Source organism: Argopecten irradians, chromosome 2 (assembly GCF_041381155.1).
Source record: "Argopecten irradians isolate NY chromosome 2, Ai_NY, whole genome shotgun sequence".
NCBI classification, from domain to species: Eukaryota; Metazoa; Mollusca; class Bivalvia; order Pectinida; family Pectinidae; genus Argopecten; species Argopecten irradians.
The window spans coordinates 70369880-70394444 of record NC_091135.1 but is presented as its reverse complement, the minus strand read 5'-3'; the positions used below and the strand labels follow the sequence as shown (position 1 = coordinate 70394444).

At 35.4% G+C, this 24565-nt stretch overlaps 1 protein-coding gene across 2 annotated transcripts; it reads right to left on the bottom strand.

Annotated features, from left to right (window-relative positions):
* Window positions 1–2616: 2616 nt before the first annotated feature.
* LOC138316351 (mitochondrial import inner membrane translocase subunit Tim21-like) lies at window positions 2617–24477 on the bottom strand. 2 transcript variants are annotated; one of them, XM_069258045.1, is made up of 7 exons: window positions 24178–24477; window positions 22031–22093; window positions 17842–17939; window positions 17205–17278; window positions 15898–15997; window positions 4402–4605; window positions 2617–4358 (listed from the first exon to the last, which is right to left on the bottom strand). In XM_069258045.1, exons 1-6 carry the CDS (start codon window positions 24227–24229, stop codon window positions 4516–4518), a joined length of 477 nt encoding a protein of 158 aa, XP_069114146.1. In that variant the 5' UTR covers window positions 24230–24477; the 3' UTR covers window positions 2617–4358; window positions 4402–4515. The 2 variants fall into 2 exon arrangements, with proteins under 2 accessions (XP_069114146.1, XP_069114145.1); XM_069258044.1 differs by having other exon boundaries at window positions 24012–24476.
* Between the last annotated feature and the right edge of the window lie 88 nt (window positions 24478–24565).

Sequence of the window (24565 nt, the reverse complement as noted above, 5' to 3'; positions counted from 1 at the left end):
TATCAAGGCACACAAAACGAACACGATAACATAATATGGTACGAACAGTAATTCGGGACAAAGAAAGTAGACAAATATATAACAGCACAATGGAGCACTATACACCCTTCGGCAGTGGCAGCCGAAGGCCGGATATACCAAATGTAGCCATGCTGTTCGGCAGAACGCTAAAATATGAGCGATGACTAGAAAGCGTGCCACGTGTGAAGTCAAATGTGTGGCGAAATTTATATGTAGTGCTCATTTGTATAGGATGCAAATTTAGTCGCCTATCTCCTCGGTGTGTGTGTGTGTGTGTGTGTGTGTGTGTGTGTGTGTGTGTGTGTGTGGGCAAAGGAGCAAAGTCCTAAACTTAGTCGCCTTTTGCTGGGCAGAGCATATGCAAAGGATCAAAAAAGCGTAGAACAGAACGAGAAAATGCTGGAAGTAGGGATAGGTAATTGAAAAGCGAGTGATCAATTGATGTCAATATGTAATACATATACATTTAACGTTCGTTAATGCCTGTGGGATACCGGGTCTGTGGATAGGTAATCCAGAATCTCTCTCGATCGACGCTTGGTTTGTGTCCAGTAGGAACAGTGCTCAATTGCAATCACCTGATTTATTAATATACACAATAAACTATATACCTACATATTGTACCTACGTATTGTACTAGGCATTCTCTTGTTAAAACTGTTTTTGTGTCAAAACAAAATTAAAGAGAAATAGTTATTTTTCATGAACACAAACAAACTTGAGTATTAAAGGCCTACTATACGTAAATTTTCAGGGTTATTTTATTATAATCACAAATATTTACAAGAAAATTACAACATCTCGATAAAATGACGACTAAAGCCAGGTAAGTTGTAACTGAGACCAACTCTGAATTTTTGAAAAAATGAAACATGAAAAAATAAAACAATCAATGTGGCCCACAATAAATACACACCCAAATGATTTCAAGAAGTTCACGATCTCAGGAAATACCATGTGACGCTATCAACTTCGCATGGGAAAAAACGAAACAAACATGTTATCCGCAGTAGAAAATGTGTAGGTTTGTCTATATAAAACACTTTGGTAATTGTCGGTTTGTCTATATAAAACACTTTGGTAATTGTCGGTTTGTCTATATAAAACACTTTGGTAATTGTTGGTTTGTCTATATAAAACACTTTGGTAATTGTCGGTTTGTCTATATAAAACACTTTGGTAATTGTTGGTTTGTCTATATAAAACACTTTGGTAATTGTCGGTTTGTCTATATAAAACACTTTGGTAATTGTTGGTTTGTCTATATAAAACACTTTGGTAATTGTCGGTTTGTCTATATAAAACACTTTGGTAATTGTCGGTTTGTCTATATAAAAAACTTTGGTAATTGTCGGTTGTATTGTATGTTTGTGATCACAAAACAAGAGGCCCATGGGCCTTAAGGATGTACTCCTCTGAGAAGTCAAAATTTTCTTGTATTAAACTTTTTTTCTCATATAGATTTTTGGAAATAGGAGTTCATGTTATAAACGAAAATGGAAGAAAAAACATATGTCCGTGTGCTCGTTTTTGAGATATTGTCACTCAAAGATACCTAGTTGACAAAATATTGGATTTTATGGGAATTTTGCGGTTTTGACCATATACACATGAGATTAAAGTCATAATTTCCTATCGAGGTGTTTGATATGTATGGATGTTTGTAGAATTTATTTTCCAGTAGTCTTCTTTAAAAACATACCAGTTTTGATTAATAAGACTAATATTTTTTCTCAGAATAACAACATATGCTACCCCTACCCCTTAATTTTGAGCTAAAAAATGCACCATTTTCAGCCATTTTTGCCAAATTTAACCCTTTATAGAAAAAGTTCTGGTATTAAACTTTTGTTCATATTTTGCATATCAACAGGGAAAGGGTTGTTCTTTCTAAATCAGGCAGAAAAATAAGGGGTCCGTGTGCTTACTTTTTTGCCCCATTTGAATATTTGTTATTTTTCAGTATTTTGGAGTAAAAAATAAAAGTGCCCAAATTACCATTAAATGTCAAAATAAAGTGACAAAAGTGTATCATTTCACACATTAATGCTCAATATTTTAATTACCACGAACCCAGTAACGATTTACAGCAAAAATTAGTTCGATACAGCTAAAAATACTGGCGCAGTGATGATTTACGTAAAAACAATTTCAGTAAAAAATGGTAAAACTGTGGCGCTATTCAAAGCGAAAAAAGACACAATTTCAAAATGGCCGCCAAATGGACCATTTCTTAAAGTCCCCGTATAAAAAAATCTACTAAAAATAGAAATGTAATTTTTTGACAGAATTTGCAACTGGCAACTTGCTAAAGATATTGGTAGATTTTATCTTAAAATCTCATAACTTCTTTGATCTATGTCGAAACGAGACTTCAACGGGACTGAAACCTCAGAAGAATACAACCTTAACGGTCACCTGAGTTAGAATATATAATGAAACAAATAATAAAACAAATGACAGACATAAAAACACTATATGCTCTATTGCTGGGCCTTGAAGTTGGTCAGTGATTTATAAATTTGACCTTTTTAGACTATGAAGAGTATTTGCTTCCATCAAACCTGTGAACTTAGAGAGAGGTATTTTTTGAAATTTTAATCAATTTGACCCTGTTTGGTCCTGCCCCTCTGGTCCCCCAGGGGGTCATCGAGGACGGATATGGATGTTAAAATGCTATATCTTAGGCTAATAATTCTAATCAAGTTTGACTAATTTCCTACGAAAATTGGGCAAATAATGTTCACAAATATGCTTTTCCTATATAAACTAAAGCAAACTTGACCCCTCCCCAGGGGGTAACGTAAGACCCCAAGGTCATATAATTCACAATTTTTATAAAACACCTGAAGACCTTTCCATCTATAATTATTTGATTCTACTATATCCAGAATTTTAGAAGATTTTTGAAGTTTTAGCCTATTTGACCCTTTTTTAGCCCCGCCCCTCTACCCCCAGGGGGTCGGCCAGGACCAATGTGGATATGATATTAAAATGCTATCTCAGGCTAATAATTCTAACCAAGTTTGACTCATTTCCTATGAAAATTCAGCAAAAAATGCTCATTAATGTGTTTTTCCTATATAAACTACAGTAAACTTGACCCCCTCCCCAAGGGGAAACAGGAGATCCCAGGGTCATATAATTTACAATTTTTATAAACAAACTTTAAGACCTTTTTATCTATAAAGTGTATTTGATTATACCATTTCCAGAATTTCAGAAGAAGATTTTTGAAGTTTTAGCCTATTTGACCCTTTTTTAGCCCCGCCCCTCTGCCCCCAGGGGGTCGGCCAGAACCAATGTGGATATGATATTAAAATGCTATCTCAGGCTAATAATTTTAACCAAGTTTGACTCATTTCCAATGAAAATTGAGCAAAAAATGCTCATAAATGTGTTTTCCCTATATAAACTATAGTAAACTTGACCCCCCTCCCCAGGGGGAAACGTGAGACCCCAGGGTCATATAATTCACAATTTTTGTAAAGGACCTTAAGACCTTTCTATTTATGAAAAGTATTTGATTCTACCATTTCCAGAATTTCAGAAGAAGATTTTTGAAGTTTTAGCCTATTTGACCCCTTTTGACCCCGCCCTTAAGGCCCCTGGGGGTCAGTCATAGAAAATTTGTTAATAGAATTAAATGGCCATCTCATACTGATAATTCTGACAACATTTGACTCATTTCCTATTACAAATGACCAAATAATGCGCAAAAAAGTGTTTTCTCAATATAAAGTATAGTAAACTTAACCCCCTCCCCAGGGGGAAACTAGAGACCCCAGGGTCATATAATTCACAATTTTTGTAAAGGACCTTAAGACCTTTCTATCTATGAAGAGTATTTGATTCTACCACATCTGTGAGTAGAGAAGAAGATTTTTGAAATTTTACCCCTTTTGGCCCCTCCCACAGCCCCCTGGGGGGTGGGGACCATATAATTCACAATTTTGATTGGCCTTATGCCTTAGAAGGTTTGTGCAAAATTTCATTGAAATTGCTTCAGCAGTTTTGGAGAAGAAGTCGAAAATGTAAATTGTTAACGGACATACGACGCACGACACACGACGGACGACGGACGACGCACGACAACGGACAAAAGGCGATTAGAATAGGTCACTTGAGACTTCATCTCAGGTGACCTAAAAAACTGAATAGTTATGTATAAATGGGCCTTTAACACAGCAATGTAACCCTTAATTTTACTGTAAGCTATAAACTCTTAATCCATTAAAATTTTGAACTTCAATCACACCATATTTGTTCTTCTTCACTTTATTGGTGTATCATATCTGAATTTCAACACAGACTTCAGAACACAACTTTGTAGAGTTCAGTTGTGGAAACATGATTTAAGATAAAAGGATTTAAAGGATTTTTTATATGTTATAGATATTAAAACCACACAGGCTTTCAATGGAAAATTGTCTTTATTGGCCACTGGTCATTATGTGTTATCTTTAGTACACAGTCTTTCATGACCACTGGTCATTATCTGTTGTCCTGTATAATGAATGTGCGAGGTGGGTAACCATATAGTTCCACAAAAAGGTATCTATATTCATATTTCTGCCCAGGCGTCTGAAACAAACACAAACACATTATATTAAAGATTTTTCAGAGTGAATTCCCTTAATTTCATTTTGACTATTACTGAAATCTAATCCCAATGAATGGGTATATATTGTTCAAAAGCCTATACAGGTATAATAAGGCGTTAGATAGACATGCAAGAAAAAAACCCAGAGTGGAAATGATCTGTGCTGTGTGGCAAGATTTTACAGGTAATGTCCTGTGCACAAGAAAAACACAGAAACCAATAAAACTTCTGTAATGCATACATGTAAATGTCCCGACACAGAAACCAATAGAACTTCTGTAATGCATACATGTAAATGTCCACACACAGAAACCAATAGAACTTCTGTAATGTTTACATGTAAATGTCCCTACACAGAAACCGATAGAACTTCTGTAATGCATACATGTAAATGTCCACACACAGAAACCAATAGAACTTCCGTAATGCATACATATAAATGTCCCCACACAGAAACCAATAGAACTTCTGTAATGCATACATGTAAATGTCCCTACACAGAAACCAATAGAACTTCTGTAATGCATACATGTATATGTCTCAACACAGAAACCAATAGAACTTCTGTAATGCATACATGTAAATGTCCCCACACAGAAACCAATAGAACTTCTGTAATGCATACATGTAAATGTCCCTACACAGAAACCAATAGAACTTCTGTAATGCATACATGTAAATGTCCCTACACAGAAACCAATAGAACGTCTGTAATGCATACATGTAAATGTCCACACACAGAAACCAATAGAACTTCTGTAATGCATACATGTAAATGTCCCTACACAGAAACCAATAGAACTTCTGTAATGCATACATGTAAATGTCCACACACAGAAACCAATAGAACTTCTGTAATGCATACATGTAAATGTCCCACACACAGAAACCAATAGAACTTCTGTAATGCATACATGTAAATGTCCACACACAGAAACCAATAGAACTTCTGTAATGCATACATGTAAATGTCCCCACACAGAAACCAATAGAACTTCTGTAATGTATACATGTAAATGTCCCTACACAGAAACCAATAGAACTTCTGTAATGCATACATGTATATGTCTCAACACAGTAACCAATAGAACTTCTGTAATGCATACATGTACATGTCCCCACACAGAAACCAATAGAACTTCTGTAATGTATACATGTAAATGTCCCTACACAGAAACCAATAAAACTTCTGTAATGCATACATGTAAATGTCCCCACACAGAAACCAATAGAACTTCTGTAATGCATACATGTAAATGTCCCCACACAGAAACCAATAGAACTTCTGTAATGCATACATGTAAATGTCCCACACAGAAACCAATAGAACTTCTGTAATGCATACATGTAAATGTCCCACACAGAAACCAATAGAACTTCTGTAATGCATACATGTAAATGTTCCTACACAGAAACCAATAGAACTTCTGTAATGCATACATGTAAATGTCCCACACAGAAACCAATAGAACTTCTGTAATGCATACATGTAAATGTCCCACACACAGAAACCAATAGAACTTCTGTAATGTATACATGTAAATGTCCCTACACAGAAACCAATAGAACTTCTGTAATGCATACATGTAAATGTCCACACACAGAAACCAATAGAACTTCTGTAATGCATACATGTAAATGTCCCCACACAGAAACCAATAGAACTTCTGTAATGCATACATGTAAATGTCCCTACACAGAAACCAATAGAACTTCTGTAATGCATACATGTATATGTCTCACACAGAAACCAATAGAACTTCTGTAATGCATACATGTAAATGTCCCACACAGAAACCAATAGAACTTCTGTAATGCATACATGTAAATGTCCCCACACAGAAACCAATAGAACTTCTGTAATGCATACATGTAAATGTCCCCACACAGAAACCAATAGAACTTCTGTAATGCATACATGTAAATGTCCCTACACAGAAACCAATAGAACTTCTGTAATGCATACATGTAAATGTCCATACACAGAAACCAATAGAACTTCTGTAATGCATACATGTAAATGTCCCCACACAGAAACCAATAGAACTTCTGTAATGTATACATGTAAATGTCCCTACACAGAAACCAATAGAACTTCTGTAATGCATACATGTAAATGTCCACACACAGAAACCAATAGAACTTCTGTAATGCATACATGTAAATGTCCCCACACAGAAACCAATAGAACTTCTGTAATGCATACATGTAAATGTCCCTACACAGAAACCAATAGAACTTCTGTAATGCATACATGTAAATGTCCACACACAGAAACCAATAGAACTTCTGTAATGCATACATGTAAATGTCCCCACACAGAAACCAATAGAACTTCTGTAATGCATACATGTAAATGTCCCTACACAGAAACCAATAGAACTTCTGTAATGCATACATGTAAATGTCCACACACAGAAACCAATAGAACTTCTGTAATGCATACATGTAAATGTCCCACACACAGAAACCAATAGAACTTCTGTAATGCATACATGTAAATGTCCCTACACAGAAACCAATAGAACTTCTGTAATGCATACATGTAAATGTCCCCACACAGAAACCAATAGAACTTCTGTAATGCATACATGTAAATGTCCCCACACAGAAACCAATAGAACTTCTGTAATGTATACATGTAAATGTCCCTACACAGAAACCAATAGAACTTCTGTAATGCATACATGTAAATGTCCCCACACAGAAACCAATAGAACTTCTGTAATGCATACATGTAAATGTCCCCACACAGAAACCAATAGAACTTCTGTAATGCATACATGTAAATGTTCCATATGTAAGCCACACAGAAACCAATAGAACTTCTGTAATGCATACATGTAAATGTCCCTACACAGAAACCAATAGAACTTCTGTAATGCATACATGTAAATGTCCCCACACAGAAACCAATAGAACTTCTGTAATGCATACATGTAAATGTCCCCACACAGAAACCAATAGAACTTCTGTAATGCATACATGTAAATGTCCCTACACAGAAACCAATAGAACTTCTGTAATGCATACATGTAAATGTCCCTACACAGAAACCAATAGAACTTCTGTAATGCATACATGTAAATGTCCCTACACAGAAACCAATAGAACTTCTGTAATGCATACATGTAAATGTCCCCACACAGAAACCAATAGAACTTCTGTAATGCATACATGTAAATGTCCCTACACAGAAACCAATAGAACTTCTGTAATGCATACATGTAAATGTCCCTACACAGAAACCAATAGAACTTCTGTAATGCATACATGTAAATGTCCCCACACAGAAACCAATAGAACTTCTGTAATGCATACATGTAAATGTCCCCACACAGAAACCAATAGAACTTCTGTAATGCATACATGTAAATGTCCCTACACAGAAACCAATAGAACTTCTGTAATGCATACATGTAAATGTCCCCACACAGAAACCAATAGAACTTCTGTAATGCATACATGTAAATGTCCCCACACAGAAACCAATAGAACTTCTGTAATGCATACATGTAAATGTCCCTACACAGAAACCAATAGAACTTCTGTAATGCATACATGTAAATGTCCCTACACAGAAACCAATAGAACTTCTGTAATGCATACATGTAAATGTCCCCACACAGAAACCAATAGAACTTCTGTAATGCATACATGTAAATGTCCCCACACAGAAACCAATAGAACTTCTGTAATGCATACATGTAAATGTCCCCACACAGAAACCAATAGAACTTCTGTAATGCATACATGTATATGTCTCAACACAGTAACCAATAGAACTTCTGTAATGCATACATGTACATGTCCCCACACAGAAACCAATAGAACTTCTGTAATGCATACATGTAAATGTCCCAACACACAGAAACCAATAGAACTTCTGTAATGCATACATGTAAATGTCCCTACACAGAAACCAATAGAACTTCTGTAATGCATACATGTAAATGTCCCCCACACAGAAACCAATAAAACTTCTGTAATGCATACATGTAAATGTCCCCACACAGAAACCAATAGAACTTCTGTAATGCATACATGTAAATGTCCACACACAGAAACCAATAGAACTTCTGTAATGCATACATGTAAATGTCCCCACACAGAAACCAATAGAACTTCTGTAATGCATACATGTAAATGTCCCCACACAGAAACCAATAGAACTTCTGTAATGCATACATGTAAATGTCCCACACACACGAAACCAATAGAACTTCTGTAATGCATACATGTAAATGTCCCTACACAGAAACCAATAGAACTTTTGTAATGCATACATGTAAAATGTCCCTACACAGAAACCAATAGAACTTCTGTAATGCATACATGTAAATGTCCCACACAGAAACCAATAGAACTTCTGTAATGCATACATGTAAATGTCCCCACACAGAAACCAATAGAACTTCTGTAATGCATACATGTAAATGTCCCACACAGAAACCAATAGAACTTCTGTAATGCATACATGTAAATGTCCCTACACAGAAACCAATAGAACTTCTGTAATGCATACATGTAAATGTCCACTACACAGAAACCAATAGAACTTCTGTAATGCATACATGTAAATGTCCCTACACAGAAACCAATAGAACTTCTGTAATGCATACATGTAAATGTCCCCACACAGAAACCAATAGAACTTCTGTAATGCATACATGTAAATGTCCCCACACAGAAACCAATAGAACTTCTGTAATGCATACATGTAAATGTCCCCACACAGAAACCAATAGAACTTCTGTAATGCATACATGTAAATGTCCACACACAGAAACCAATAGAACTTCTGTAATGCATACATGTAAATGTCCCAACACAGAAACCAATAGAACTTCTGTAATGCATACATGTAAATGTCCCTACACAGAAACCAATAGAACTTCTGTAATGCATACATGTAAATGTCCCCACACAGAAACCAATAGAACTTCTGTAATGCATACATGTAAATGTCCCTACACAGAAACCAATAGAACTTCTGTAATGCATACATGTAAATGTCCCCACACAGAAACCAATAGAACTTCTGTAATGCATACATGTAAATGTCCCTACACAGAAACCAATAGAACTTCTGTAATGCATACATGTAAAAGTTCCTACTCAGAAACCAATAGAACTTCTGTAATGCATACATGTAAATGTCCCCACACAGAAACCAATAGAACTTCTGTAATGCATACATGTAAATGTCCCACACACAGAAACCAATAGAACTTCTGTAATGCATACATGTAAATGTCCCACACAGAAACCAATACATGTAAATGTCCACAGACAAGAACTTCTGTAATGCATACATGTAAATGTCCCACACAGAAACCAATAGAACTTCTGTAATGCATACATGTAAATGTCCCCACACAGAAACCAATAGAACTTCTGTAATGCATACATGTAAATGTCCCTACACAGAAACCAATAGAACTTCTGTAATGCATACATGTAAATGTCCCTACACAGAAACCAATAGAACTTCTGTAATGCATACATGTAAATGTCCCCACACACAGAAACCAATAGAACTTCTGTAATGCATACATGTAAATGTCCCTACACAGAAACCAATAGAACTTCTGTAATGCATACATGTAAATGTCCCTACACAGAAACCAATAAAACTTCTGTAATGCATACATGTAAATGTCTCCACACAGAAACCAATAGAACTTCTGTAATGCATACATGTAAATGTCCCACACAGAAACCAATAGAACTTCTGTAATGCATACATGTAAATGTCCCACACAGAAACCAATAGAACTTCTGTAATGCATACATGTAAATGTCCCAACACAGAAACATAGAACATGCATACATGTAATGTCCCACACAGAAACCAATAGAACTTCTGTAATGCATACATGTAAATGTCCCTACACAGAAACCAATAGAACTTCTGTAATGCATACATGTAAATGTCCCCACACAGAAACCAATAGAACTTCTGTAATGCATACATGTAAATGTCCCCCACACAGAAACCAATAGAACTTCTGTAATGCATACATGTAAATGTCCCCACACAGAAACCAATAGAACTTCTGTAATGCATACATGTAAATGTCCCCACACAGAAACCAATAGAACTTCTGTAATGCATACATGTAAATGTCCCACACAGAAACCAATAGAACTTCTGTAATGCATACATGTAAATGTCCCCACACAGAAACCAATAGAACTTCTGTAATGCATACATGTAAATGTCCCACACAGAAACCAATAGAACTTCTGTAATGCATACATGTAAATGTCCCCACACAGAAACCAATAGAACTTCTGTAATGCATACATGTAAATGTCCCTACACAGAAACCAATAGAACTTCTGTAATGCATACATGTAAATGTCCCCACACAGAAACCAATAGAACTTCTGTAATGCATACATGTAAATGTCCCTACACAGAAACCAATAGAACTTCTGTAATGCATACATGTAAATGTCCCTACACAGAAACCAATAGAACTTCTGTAATGCATACATGTAAATGTCCCACACACAGAAACCAATAGAACTTCTGTAATGCATACATGTAAATGTCCCACACAGAAACCAATAGAACTTCTGTAATGCATACATGTAAATGTCCCTACACAGAAACCAATAGAACTTCTGTAATGCATACATGTAAATGTCCCACACAGAAACCAATAGAACTTCTGTAATGCATACATGTAAATGTCCCACACAGAAACCAATAGAACTTCTGTAATGCATACATGTAAATGTCCACCACACAGAAACCAATAGAACTTCTGTAATGCATACATGTAAATGTCCCCACAGAAACCAATAGAAACCAATAGAACTTCTGTAATGCATACATGTAAATGTCCCCACACAGAAACCAATAGAACTTCTGTAATGCATACATGTAAATGTCCCACACAGAAACCAATAGAACTTCTGTAATGCATACATGTAAATGTCCCAACACAGAAACCAATAGAACTTCTGTAATGCATACATGTAATGTCCCCACACAGAAACCAATAGAACTTCTGTAATGCATACATGTAAATGTCCCTACACAGAAACCAATAGAACTTCTGTAATGCATACATGTAAATGTCCCCACACAGAAACCAATAGAACTTCTGTAATGCATACATGTAAATGTCCCCACACAGAAACCAATAGAACTTCTGTAATGCATACATGTAAATGTCCCTACACAGAAACCAATAGAACTTCTGTAATGCATACATGTAAATGTCCCCACACAGAAACCAATAGAACTTCTGTAATGCATACATGTAAATGTCCCACACAGAAACCAATAGAACTTCTGTAATGCATACATGTAAATGTCCCTACACACCACAAACAATAATCACTTCTGTAATGCATACATGTAAATGTCCCACACAGAAACCAATAGAACTTCTGTAATGCATACATGTAAATGTCCCACACAGAAACCAATAGAACTTCTGTAATGCATACATGTAAATGTCCCTACACAGAAACCAATAGAACTTCTGTAATGCATACATGTAAATGTCCCCACACAGAAACCAATAGAACTTCTGTAATGTATACATGTAAATGTCCCTACACAGAAACCAATAGAACTTCTGTAATGCATACATGTAAATGTCCCACACAGAAACCAATAGAACTTCTGTAATGCATACATGTAAATGTCCCCACACAGAAACCAATAGAACTTCTGTAATGTATACATGTAAATGTCCCTACACAGAAACCAATAGAACTTCTGTAATGCATACATGTATATGTCTCCACACAGAAACCAATAGAACTTCTGTAATGCATACATGTAAATGTCCCTACACAGAAACCAATAGAAACTTCTGTAATGCATACATGTAAATGTCCCCACACAGAAACCAATAGAAACTTCTGTAATGCATACATGTAAATGTCCCACACAGAAACCAATAGAACTTCTGTAATGCATACATGTAAATGTCCCCACACAGAAACCAATAGAACTTCTGTAATGCATACATGTAAATGTCCCACACAGAACCAATAGAACTTCTGTAATGCATACATGTAAATGTCCCACACAGAAACCAATAGAACTTCTGTAATGCATACATGTAAATGTCCCACACAGAAACCAATAGAACTTCTGTAATGCATACATGTAAATGTCCCAACACAGAAACCAATAGAACTTCTGTAATGCATACATGTAAATGTCCCACACAGAAACCAATAGAACTTCTGTAATGCATACATGTAAATGTCCCTACACAGAAACCAATAGAACTTCTGTAATGCATACATGTAAATGTCCCACACAGAAACCAATAGAACTTCTGTAATGCATACATGTAAATGTCCCCACACAGAAACCAATAGAACTTCTGTAATGCATACATGTAAATGTCCCCACACAGAAACCAATAGAACTTCTGTAATGCATACATGTAAATGTCCCCACACAGAAACCAATAGAACTTCTGTAATGCATACATGTAAATGTCCCACACAGAAACCAATAGAACTTCTGTAATGCATACATGTAAATGTCCCCACACAGAAACCAATAGAACTTCTGTAATGCATACATGTAAATGTCCCCACACAGAAACCAATAGAACTTCTGTAATGCATACATGTAAATGTCCCTACACAGAAACCAATAGAACTTCTGTAATGCATACATGTATATGTCCCACACAGAAACCAATAGAACTTCTGTAATGCATACATGTAAATGTCCCCCACACAGAAACCAATAGAACTTCTGTAATGCATACATGTAAATGTCCCTACACAGAAACCAATAGAACTTCTGTAATGCATACATGTAAATGTCCCTACACAGAAACCAATAGAACTTCTGTAATGCATACATGTAAATGTCCCACACAGAAACCAATAGAACTTCTGTAATGCATACATGTAAATGTCCCTACACAGAAACCAATAGAACTTCTGTAATGCATACATGTAAATGTCCCCACACAGAAACCAATAAAACTTCTGTAATGCATACATGTAAATGTCCCCTACACAGAAACCAATAGAACTTCTGTAATGCATACATGTAAATGTCCCCACACAGAAACCAATAGAACTTCTGTAATGCATACATGTAAATGTCCCTACACAGAAACCAATAGAACTTCTGTAATGCATACATGTAAATGTCCCTACACAGAAACCAATAGAACTTCTGTAATGCATACATGTAAATGTCCCACACAGAAACCAATAGAACTTCTGTAATGCATACATGTAAATGTCCCACACAGAAACCAATAGAACTTCTGTAATGCATACATGTAAATGTCCCTACACAGAAACCAATAGAACTTCTGTAATGCATACATGTAAATGTCCCTACACAGAAACCAATAGAACTTCTGTAATGCATACATGTAAATGTCCCTACACAGAAACCAATAGAACTTCTGTAATGCATACATGTAAATGTCCCTACACAGAAACCAATAGAACTTCTGTAATGCATACATGTAAATGTCCCTACACAGAAACCAATAGAAACTTCTGTAATGCATACATGTAAATGTCCCAACACAGAAACCAATAGAACTTCTGTAATGCATACATGTAAATGTCCCACACAGAAACCAATAGAACTTCTGTAATGTATACATGTAAATGTCCCTACACAGAAACCAATAAAACTTCTGTAATGCATACATGTACATAAATGTCCCACACAGAAACCAATAGAACTTCTGTAATGCATACATGTAAATGTCTCCACACAGAAACCAATAAAACTTCTGTAATGCATACATGTAAATGTCCCCACACAGAAACCAATAGAACTTCTGTAATGCATACATGTAAATGTCCTCCACACAGAAACCAATAAAACTTCTGTAATGCATACATGTAAATGTCCCCCACACAGAAACCAAATAGAAATTTCTGTAATGCATACATGTAAATGTCCCCACACAGAAACCAATAGAACTTCTGTAATGCATACATGTAAATGTCCCCACACAGAAACCAATAAAACTGCTGTAATGCATACGTGTGATATGTACCCCACACAGAAACCAATAAAAAATGCATTGTGAATGTACCCACACAGAAACCAATGTTCTGTTATGCATACATGTAAATGTCCCTACACAGAAACCAATAGAACTTCTATAATGCATACATGTAAATGTCCCCACTTCCCCTTGAGGGGAGAACATGTAATAATCTGTATACAGTAACCATTTGCCTGCCTCCTTTTTCCAGACAGGTTTGACAATAGTTCTTCCAAACATTTTCCTTTAAGTTAAAATGAGCTTTTCTGGACTTGTGAATGTTTGACCTGAACTTTGTACTTCTAACTGAACTTTGCCTTTTGTCGACCTGTGGACATTTGACCTTACCCTTTGTACTTCTAACTGAACTTTGCCTTTTGTGGACATGTGGACATTTGACCTTACCCTTTGTACTTCTATTTGAACTTTGCCTTTTGTGGACATGTGGACATTTGACCTAACCCTTTGCAATTCAAACTGAACTTTGCCTTTTGCGGACTTGTAGACATTTGACCTTACCCTTTGTACTTCTAACTGAACTTTGCCTTTCTTGGACTTTCGGACATTTGACCTTACTCTTTGTACTTCTAACTGAACTTTGCCTTTTGTGGACATGTGGACATTTGACCTTACCCTTTGTACTTCTATTTGAACTTTGCCTTTCGTGGACTTTCGGACATTTGACCTTACCCTTTGTACTTCTAACTGAACTTTGCCTTTCGTGGACTTTCGGACATTTGACCTTACCCTTTGTACTTCTAACTGAACTTTGCCTTTCTTGGACTTTCAGACATTTGACCTTACTCTTTGTACTTTTAACTGAACTTTGCCTTTCGTGACCTTGTAGACATTTGACCTTACCCTTTGTACTTCTATTTGAACTTTGCCTTTCGCGGACTTTCGGACATTTGATCTTACCCTTTGTACTTCTAACTGAACTTTGCCTTTTGTGGACATGTGGACATTTGACCTTACCCTTTGTACTTCTATTTGAACTTTGCCTTTCGTGGACTTTCGGACATTTGACCTTACCCTTTGTACTTCTAACTGAACTTTGCCTTTCGTGGACTTTCGGACATTTGACCTTACCCTTTGTACTTCTAACTGAACTTTGCCTTTCTTGGACTTTCGGACATTTGACCTTACTCTTTGTACTTTTAACTGAACTTTGCCTTTCGTGACCTTGTAGACATTTGACCTTACCCTTTGTACTTCTAACTGAACTTTGCCTTTCGTGACCTTGTAGACATTTGACCTTACCCTTTGTACTTCTAACTGAACTTTGCCTTTCCTTTCATGCCCCTCGATGTAAAACACCATCCTCATATACTGCATGCCATCCTTTTCAAATTCAACATGGCTGAAAAAACAAAAGGTATAAAAAATCCTGTCTGTAAGACTTGAGCACACCACATATCAAAATAGGAAAGGATGGGACAGACAGGATCAACATTGTACACCTAAATAAATTTTATTGCAAGCACCAAAAAATATGCTTCTTGCAACAAGGATCTTAACAGTGATTAATTTTAGCAGCAGGGGGTCTTTTGTTTGTCTGTTTAATTTGTTATGAAGTATATTGGAATTCTTCTCCACCATCTTGAGCTGTTGGAGAACAGCAAAGCTCGCCTATTCAGAAGAAGATAATGTTCAAGTATTTACTATTTAAAAATATCAAGCAGTGCCCTCAGTCAAAAAACCCCGAAAGGGCTCCAAATTGGTTGTATTATCACGTTCAGTATCCATACACATTTGGAAAATAAAATCATAAACATTTATGATGACTTAAGCTTAAACAATAGACAAAATAGAAACTTGCTCAAAAACTTTAACAGACTCAAAAAACCCCTAAAGGGCCCCAAATTGGTTGTATTATCACGTTCAGCATCCATACACATTAGGAAAATAAAATCATAAACATTTATGATGACTTACGCTTAAACAATAGACAAAATAGAAACTTGCTCAAAAACTTTAACATGGAAATATGACAAATTAACAGACTCAAAAAAAACCTAAAGGGCCCCAAATTGGTTGTATTATCACGTTCAGCATCCATACACATTAGGAAAATAAAAATCATAAACATTTATGATGACTTAAGCTTAAACAATTGACGAAATAGAAACTTGCTCAAAATCTTTAACGTGAAATGGGACACCAACGCTGACGCCGGCGCCGGGGTGACAACATTGGCTCCCCCTATTCTTTGAATAGGTGAGCTAACAAACTTTAACGTGAAATGGGACGCCAACGCTGACGCCGACGCCGACGCCAAAGCCGACGCCGGGGGTGACAACATAAGGTCCCCCTATTCTTCGATTAGGCGAGCTAACAATGATCATTGTATTACCGCACTAAACATGTATTAAATGTCTTGTTGGTCCAGACTACAGTTTTGCTAAATATTCAATATATTCTTTTTTAAACAGTTTTAGATAACTCAAAATTAACTCTGGTCTGGCTGGCTTTGCGTTAAAATGGTTTGTCTGTCTGTAACTCAAAAAAGTCTATGTAAAATAGATTGTGATATGTACCAAGTCCTAGTCACAACTGTTTAAACCTACCTGGTGTGTCTTCTTCTCCCTCGTCTAGTTTCTTCTCCATAACATTTAACTGGTTCTCCTAGCACATCCATAAGCTTAAAACACAGAGACATTATCAGATGTAAAACTTGACCAAGTCTGACGTCTATTTCATTTCAAAATATTTTATTGTCTGATGTTAAAGACAATCAGAATTTGGCAACAGGTAACATGCCTATACATGCCCTCTCCTTACATATTAGTGTTAATTGCTATTTTATCTAATGATGTTGATATCCTATAACATCAAGCTAGATATTGATAAACATCATATACAAAATGTCTCCTAGTTTATACACTGTATCATTAGGCCATTCCAATTTGATTTCTTGTTCTTCGGATTTTGAAATTTTAAACAAGCTGAGGATGTTGGTGTGATGATTTTATTTCGTCATCGACAGTAATTGCATATCCAGTTCAAATCTTTGTCATTTTATTAGATATAAGAATTTACATATGAAGCCGTATTCATGTCTAAAGTACAACTTCTATATCTTAATCATTTGAAATGTCTTCTCAATTCTAGAAAGTTTAACAAGTTCATTCCTTTCTAAGAAGTATCATCTTAAAATGAAATAAACATTAAAATACATGAACAGAAACATTGTATTGGATTTACCTCTGTATTCTGTTTACATAACTCAAAGGCATTACTATAGATCCCTCTTGGACTTTGACTGGAAAATACCTCTTTCCCAATGATATACAGCAAACTTCCTATTGATGGTAAAATGTTTCATTTAAGTTTAATCAAATCAATAAAATGCAAAATATACCTAGAGGTGTTAAAATAAAATATAAATACTGTATAGCCTAAATCAAATTATTTTTAATTATCCAATTCATGTACCGTGTATGCCAACACAAGCCAGCAAGAGAGAACTTCTCTTTAGTTTACCACTAGTAATCAAGTGGTGATGACTATGTTCCCTAGTGGAGGCAGTCATTAAGTTTATATGAAATCCTGCACTTTCTCACATTAATATCCAATTTTACTACAATTCAGTTCAATTAAACATAAATATTCACGATGGTTGCAACCAGGCTGTGAACACACACATGTACTAGCTGTGATAACATACAGTTGGTAGTAGACTAAAGGTTACACATTGTGCACACGGTGTGAACTACGAGTGGACACGGAGTGCACGAGGTTTAGACTACAGGTAGACACGGAGTGCACTACGTGTGAACACGGTGTCCACTACAGGTGGACATCGTGTCCAGGTAAAATATCCACTACATCCAGACCACAGACAGACTAGATGATGTGCCACAGAAATATGAGAAAATATGTATTCATTGGACTTTGACAGATAGAAATAGTTATTGCGATCAGAAACATAATATTTATTGCAACATAAAAATTGCCGTTAATTACTGGAAATCATTCGTAGTGTAATGTTTATTTGAATAGATACATATAAAGTAAAATGTATCAACATATATTATCATACAATTTAATTTATAAATAAGGACGTTAATTATAGAATTTATAAAAGCAAATTAACTGCGTTGCAAATTAACTGCGTACGGTAAACCACATACTAGTTATGTCTCATCAATGGATAGTTCCCAGTAAAAACTATTTTTCTTAGCTAGTGATAAGTAGTTTAAAGATGAAATTCTTTTTCGTACGCATAAAGTGATGAACCTCGCGTGGAGTAAGATTTTTAGTATAAGCAAATCATCGCTAAAGAGATATTTTGATCGGCAAATTATTTTGATTAAAAAGAATATATTGATGGACATAATAAAAACAAGGACATATAAACATACACAAATTAAATTCTTCATAAAATGTTAAACTATGTATGTATGGAATATAGTTTTCTAAACGGCAAGGTGCGCGAAATAGTTTGTATAATACGTATACATTTGCTACATGAAACCTGGCGCGTTGCAAAGCATTGGAAAAATGAGAAATCGTCCATAGACGTTAAAAATCGGCATTAGAAATTACACTTTATTACACTCAACCGATTGAGGAACCTGTAAGCACTGGCTTAAGAAAGCAAAATAATATTATCGGGCATGTGGCTGTTCGTGAGCATCACCAGTGTTCAAAGGACCGATTGCTAAAATGTAGGTCACATGTCTGATAACAAATCAAACAGACAGAATCAAAATAAATCCAACTTCTACCCATTTAAACTGTAGATTCATAGTTGTTGATTAGATTCTGAATTGGTCATAATTATTTTAATTCTAGAAACCTTGATAATTTGACAATTTGACAATATTCTAATCTGACCTTCTTTTACAAACCGCGTGAGTTTTATATGATAACAATATTAATGTATGATCCATACATGTAGTATATTGTTCACTTAAATTTGCCTGCTCGAAAGGTAGACCCATAGGCTAGGACTGCAGTTGCCATGGTCACTTGGACTTCATACGGTTCCATCAACCACACGGGTATGATAATCTAAATTACCTAACATTGGTCAGAGTGGGGCTAGGGGCCTGGGGCCTTCTTTGGGCACCCTTCAATATGTTCAGTCAAGTGTATCACAGACTAACAACACCTGTATACATGTAGTACCTTATCCCAACCCCAGGAGGTCCATTTATAGCATGCTGTACTTAGGTGGCAGCCTCTCTACATACTTACATACATATGTACATTGTACTCATCACACAAATACGTACAGTTATACAACAATGCTAGTCAATAGGGATATGTGTTTTAACTGGTAGTGCATTTTAATTTATTTGTTAATGAAGCTTTATATATTGAAATTAAAAATAATCTAAATACCAAGTGTATAGTTAACTAAAACATTTATTTCAAGATTATTGGAATATCATTTTTCATCCAATATCTTTTCATTAATTTAATTTTTTTTACACTGGCTTTTTACATATATCAGAAACCTGATTATCATGACTATGTATATAAAATACCATATTACAATGTTGAATAAGTACCTAATCTACATTAATTTTGATTATAATATATACATGTATTATTGGCAAATTCAAGGTTGTGACAGACATGCATGATTTACGCATTGTACAGCTACCGTCAGCTCCACTTCACGGCTGCCTGTCATGACAATAATTGAGGTGTATTCAGCATCACTTACTATATGTTTTGCCAGCTAGTTTTTACGTATACCTCATCCCTCATCCCAATCTACACCCCACCTCCCCCGGGAACCGGTGTACATGTTTACCCAGGCTCTACAACCAGCATGTTCATGTATCTAATAAGAATGGTAATTATGTGTTTCAAACTCATGGACCTATATGATTTTTAAACGGTAAAGTATATTTGTTTGTCTTAACAAACTTCCATAGAAACAATTCTAAAATCACATCTTATATAAAGATACTGTCCCCATTCTCATAAAAGCCGTGCAAACACACAAACACAGAAGATAACGATTCTGCCCTCTGGCCATTATCGATGGTCACCTTGAGGCACCTGTATAGCTGGATACTGTGGCTTACCTGTATGTTTGACAAGTTGTAATTATTGAACCATGACGCAATATACGATCAAGATAACTTGCGGGGTTGGGATCATAAACTTATTGTGTGTACCGGTAATTAAGAATCAAAACAAGCTGAATTGGGTACTTGTAGGTAGACTAGCCACCAATTAGTGGAGGACGTCATATAGCTTGAAGTGGATTTAATTCTGCATGATCTTTTAAAGACGTTCAGTTTTTAATAAAGAATATGTAATTAAGCTATTTTTACGTACAATACTTTTAGAACTTAAAATAGCAAGAAAAATATTATAAAAGTGTAATTATTTTAATGAAAGACGATCTACAAGGGTATCGCTAGACAACTAATTGATAGGCACCAAATCTTTTTGTTTAAAATCTATGTATTACCCGGTATATGATTGTATTACTGATAGCTTATTATAAAAGAAAAAGTGTCTCAAAAGCACATTAGGACTGGTTTTTGCTGCAATTCAAAGTTGTTTTTGACTTGTGAAAATGCTTGATGTAAATGATATATATATATATATATTTAATGTAATTTACCCATAAAACATTTACTTCTGAAAACGCAATATAGACAATTTAAGATAAGAAATGGAAACTAATGATATCTGATATAAAATTAAATAGACATATACTTAATGAATATAAATCAATCTTTATTACTTTTGCAGTGAAAAGGTTTTATTCATGTATACTAAAAATATTGTATCATATAGTTATATATACTGTACATTAAATTGTAGATGTTGTAATTAAAAAAAAATAAACACTTAAAATTATAATTATGTATTATTTCAAATTGAAGAACTTATTCTTCCCCGATCCCTAACTTTAACACATCACCTTGTCTGTCTAGGTCTCAATGTACCTGGACACGATGTCCACCTGTAGTGGACACCGTGTTCACACGTAGTGCACTCCGTGTCTACATGTAGTCTAAATCTTGTGCACTCCGTGTCTACCTGTAGTCTAAATCTTGTGCACTCCGTGTCTACCTGTAGTCTAAACCTTGTGCACTCCGTGTCTACCTGTAGTCTAAATCTTGTGCACTCCGTGTCTACCTGTAGTCTAAACCTTGTGCACTCCGTGTCTACCTGTAGTCTAAATGTAGTGCACTCCGTGTGCACAAGGGTGTAACCTTTAGTCTACTACCAACTGTACATAGTCTTACTGTGCCATGCAAGGTGGAGGTAAGCAGGAGTATACTTACAGAAAAACTTTTTGTTTGTTTGTTATATTGCTCTAGATAATCAAAGGAACAAACAGGAAAGGATAATTGACAATTTGACATTAAATGACATTGTGTCATTAACTCACCTGTAGTAACTCAAATCAACTCACCTGTAACTCCAATTCCAAAGATAACAACTCCTCCCCAAAATGATGTTTTCCCAGCTTCTTTAACTAAAACAGAAAAAGGTCACCTTGTCATAGAAAATGAGATATTTACAAGGATACATAATATTACATATATCAATATAGGCATACATTATATAATTTACCAAATATTAATAAAGAATAGGACTTACAGAGAGCCTAGCTGATTTATAATGATAGCAATAGAAAAAAAGATGGAACTTCAAAATTGTCACATTCTGTAAACTTTGACCTATAGCGAGCTTTTTAACGATCGAGACATATTTTGTGAAAACACATATTAAATGAGGAAAAGTTAGAAATGTCCTTTCCCTACAATACAATGTCTTCAGATTTGGAATAGCTTAGCTTTCATACTTTTTGTGTTATAGCAGTTTTTGTGTTTTTAGGTTTTGCGTCATCACTCATGGTGGCCAATTTGGATTTTTTGACCTACTTAATTTTGTTTGTGGAACAACACCTTCAGATATATGTACATGCATATGGCAGTAACATACTGAAATAATTTTTATCATATATCTTACCGTTTGTCCAATAGAGCGTTCACAAAAACAGGAAGAACAAGCTCATAGTCATTCAGATCCCCCGCCAATGGAGAGCTAAATCAATTAATGCATTAATTTTTTATGCTAGTAAGAGTATAGGGAAAGTATTTTAAAACCCAACTGCAATTGAAGAATATATACAAAACATATTTATGGTTTTTTTAACAAAGTGAAATCAACTTTGAAAACATTTGCTTCTTTGAAAAATACCAGAATCAATCTTAGCTTTAACAAAGTTCAGCAGCTAACAGTACGATTTTTGATTTGTTTTAAACAGCGACGAGTTACATAGGAATTAAGTGAATGTTCATAATAATTGAGTTTGATATATCTGAGTTTTACTGCATGCATATTAAATAAAAAGTAAAGCATAATACAAAATTAGAAGTCCTACATAAAATGTTTCTATGAAGTTTCATGGAAATATCTCTGCTGGTTTTAGAGTTGTGCTCCGGAAACGATTCTTACAAAAAATCTGCCATTTTCAGCAATGGTTCCATAGTAACAGAAAAAAGTACAAAAAGTGAAAACCTTAAAATAGCAAAAGGCACTACTAGACCATAAGACCAATGTGTCTATGAAGTTTCGTGGAAATATCTCTTCTGGTTTTAGAGTTATGCTCCGGAAACCATTCGTATGGACGGACGGACGGACAGACAGACGGACGGAACCCATTTGTATATCCCCTGCCAACTTCGTTGGGCAGGGGATAATAATAATAAGAATAAGAAACTTAATGAAAACAATAGGTCTTTTCACCATTTGGCGAAAAACCCTAATTTCACCATTTGGTGAAAAGCCCTAATGAACACATATATCTAACATACAGATAACTGTCAATAACTGTCCAAAGGGATCACCCAGACAATACACATTGCAAATGTCCCTATAGTTTATCTGTATGTTCTTCATATGTTCTGTTTTAATATGTGAAATTATGTGACCGTCCTTAATGTAATTTTATTTGTTCTTTTTAAGTCTTAACAACCAGATAGATCGCCTCGAAAATTTGTTAATATTCTGTCTATATTGTTAGAATTACTTCTTCACTCCATATGTATCATCTATGTAGCTGTAGCGGGATCATACTGGGTTAAACATCGGCGACTAGGTAGTTCAGCAGTTAAGTATTTGGCTAGTGTCCTGAGTCCCAGGTTTGAATCTCGGTCTGGCTGCTACATGTTCTCTTCTCCTGTTACATAGCGTACTTGGACTCGATTGGTATTGGTGACAAGGTACATGTAGCTGCATGTAGCTCAACCAGTACAGCGTCCAAGTTTGAGTACAGGGTTGGAACCCTGGTCTGGCCATTACATTTTATTTACATTTATCATTAATTATATGCATTGTATGATATATAATCAAAGGAACAAATGTATGGTTCAATAATTGTCAATTACCCTTTTCCTTTGTTGACAGTTCAGAGAAGGGGCTCTCCCTAGTTACATCAATTTCTGTATTCTTTTTTGGCTCTGCACAATGTTTAAATGATGTTGTAAAGAGGCATTTTTGTCCCCATACACTCTTTGACTTAGTATACACTTGCAGTAACGGTTGTCTACTAACCATAGATAATGTTTTCTGTGATTGATAAAGTACAGGAATCTTCAGCATCCATTTTGAACTTGATTTAAAAGATTGCATTTTCTAAATAAAAACGTACAAGCTTAGATGCCTATCTAATATGCATGCACATGTATGCCACTGTACTTATCCGGGGTAAATGTTACACTATCGCATGTAGACTTTATGACACAGAAAGTTCCAGTTGATATAGTAACCAGATAAACGCCTCCTTCCGATCTCCAAAACACAAAAGAAGGGTTGTCGCATACACCAGTACGCTACACATAAACGGACAGTTCAAACGGACCGGCAAAAGTGAAAGGACATCGTGCCATTTAACGGTGATCAGAGTTGTTCCCCTTGTTTCACTTCCGCTATTATAGTCATT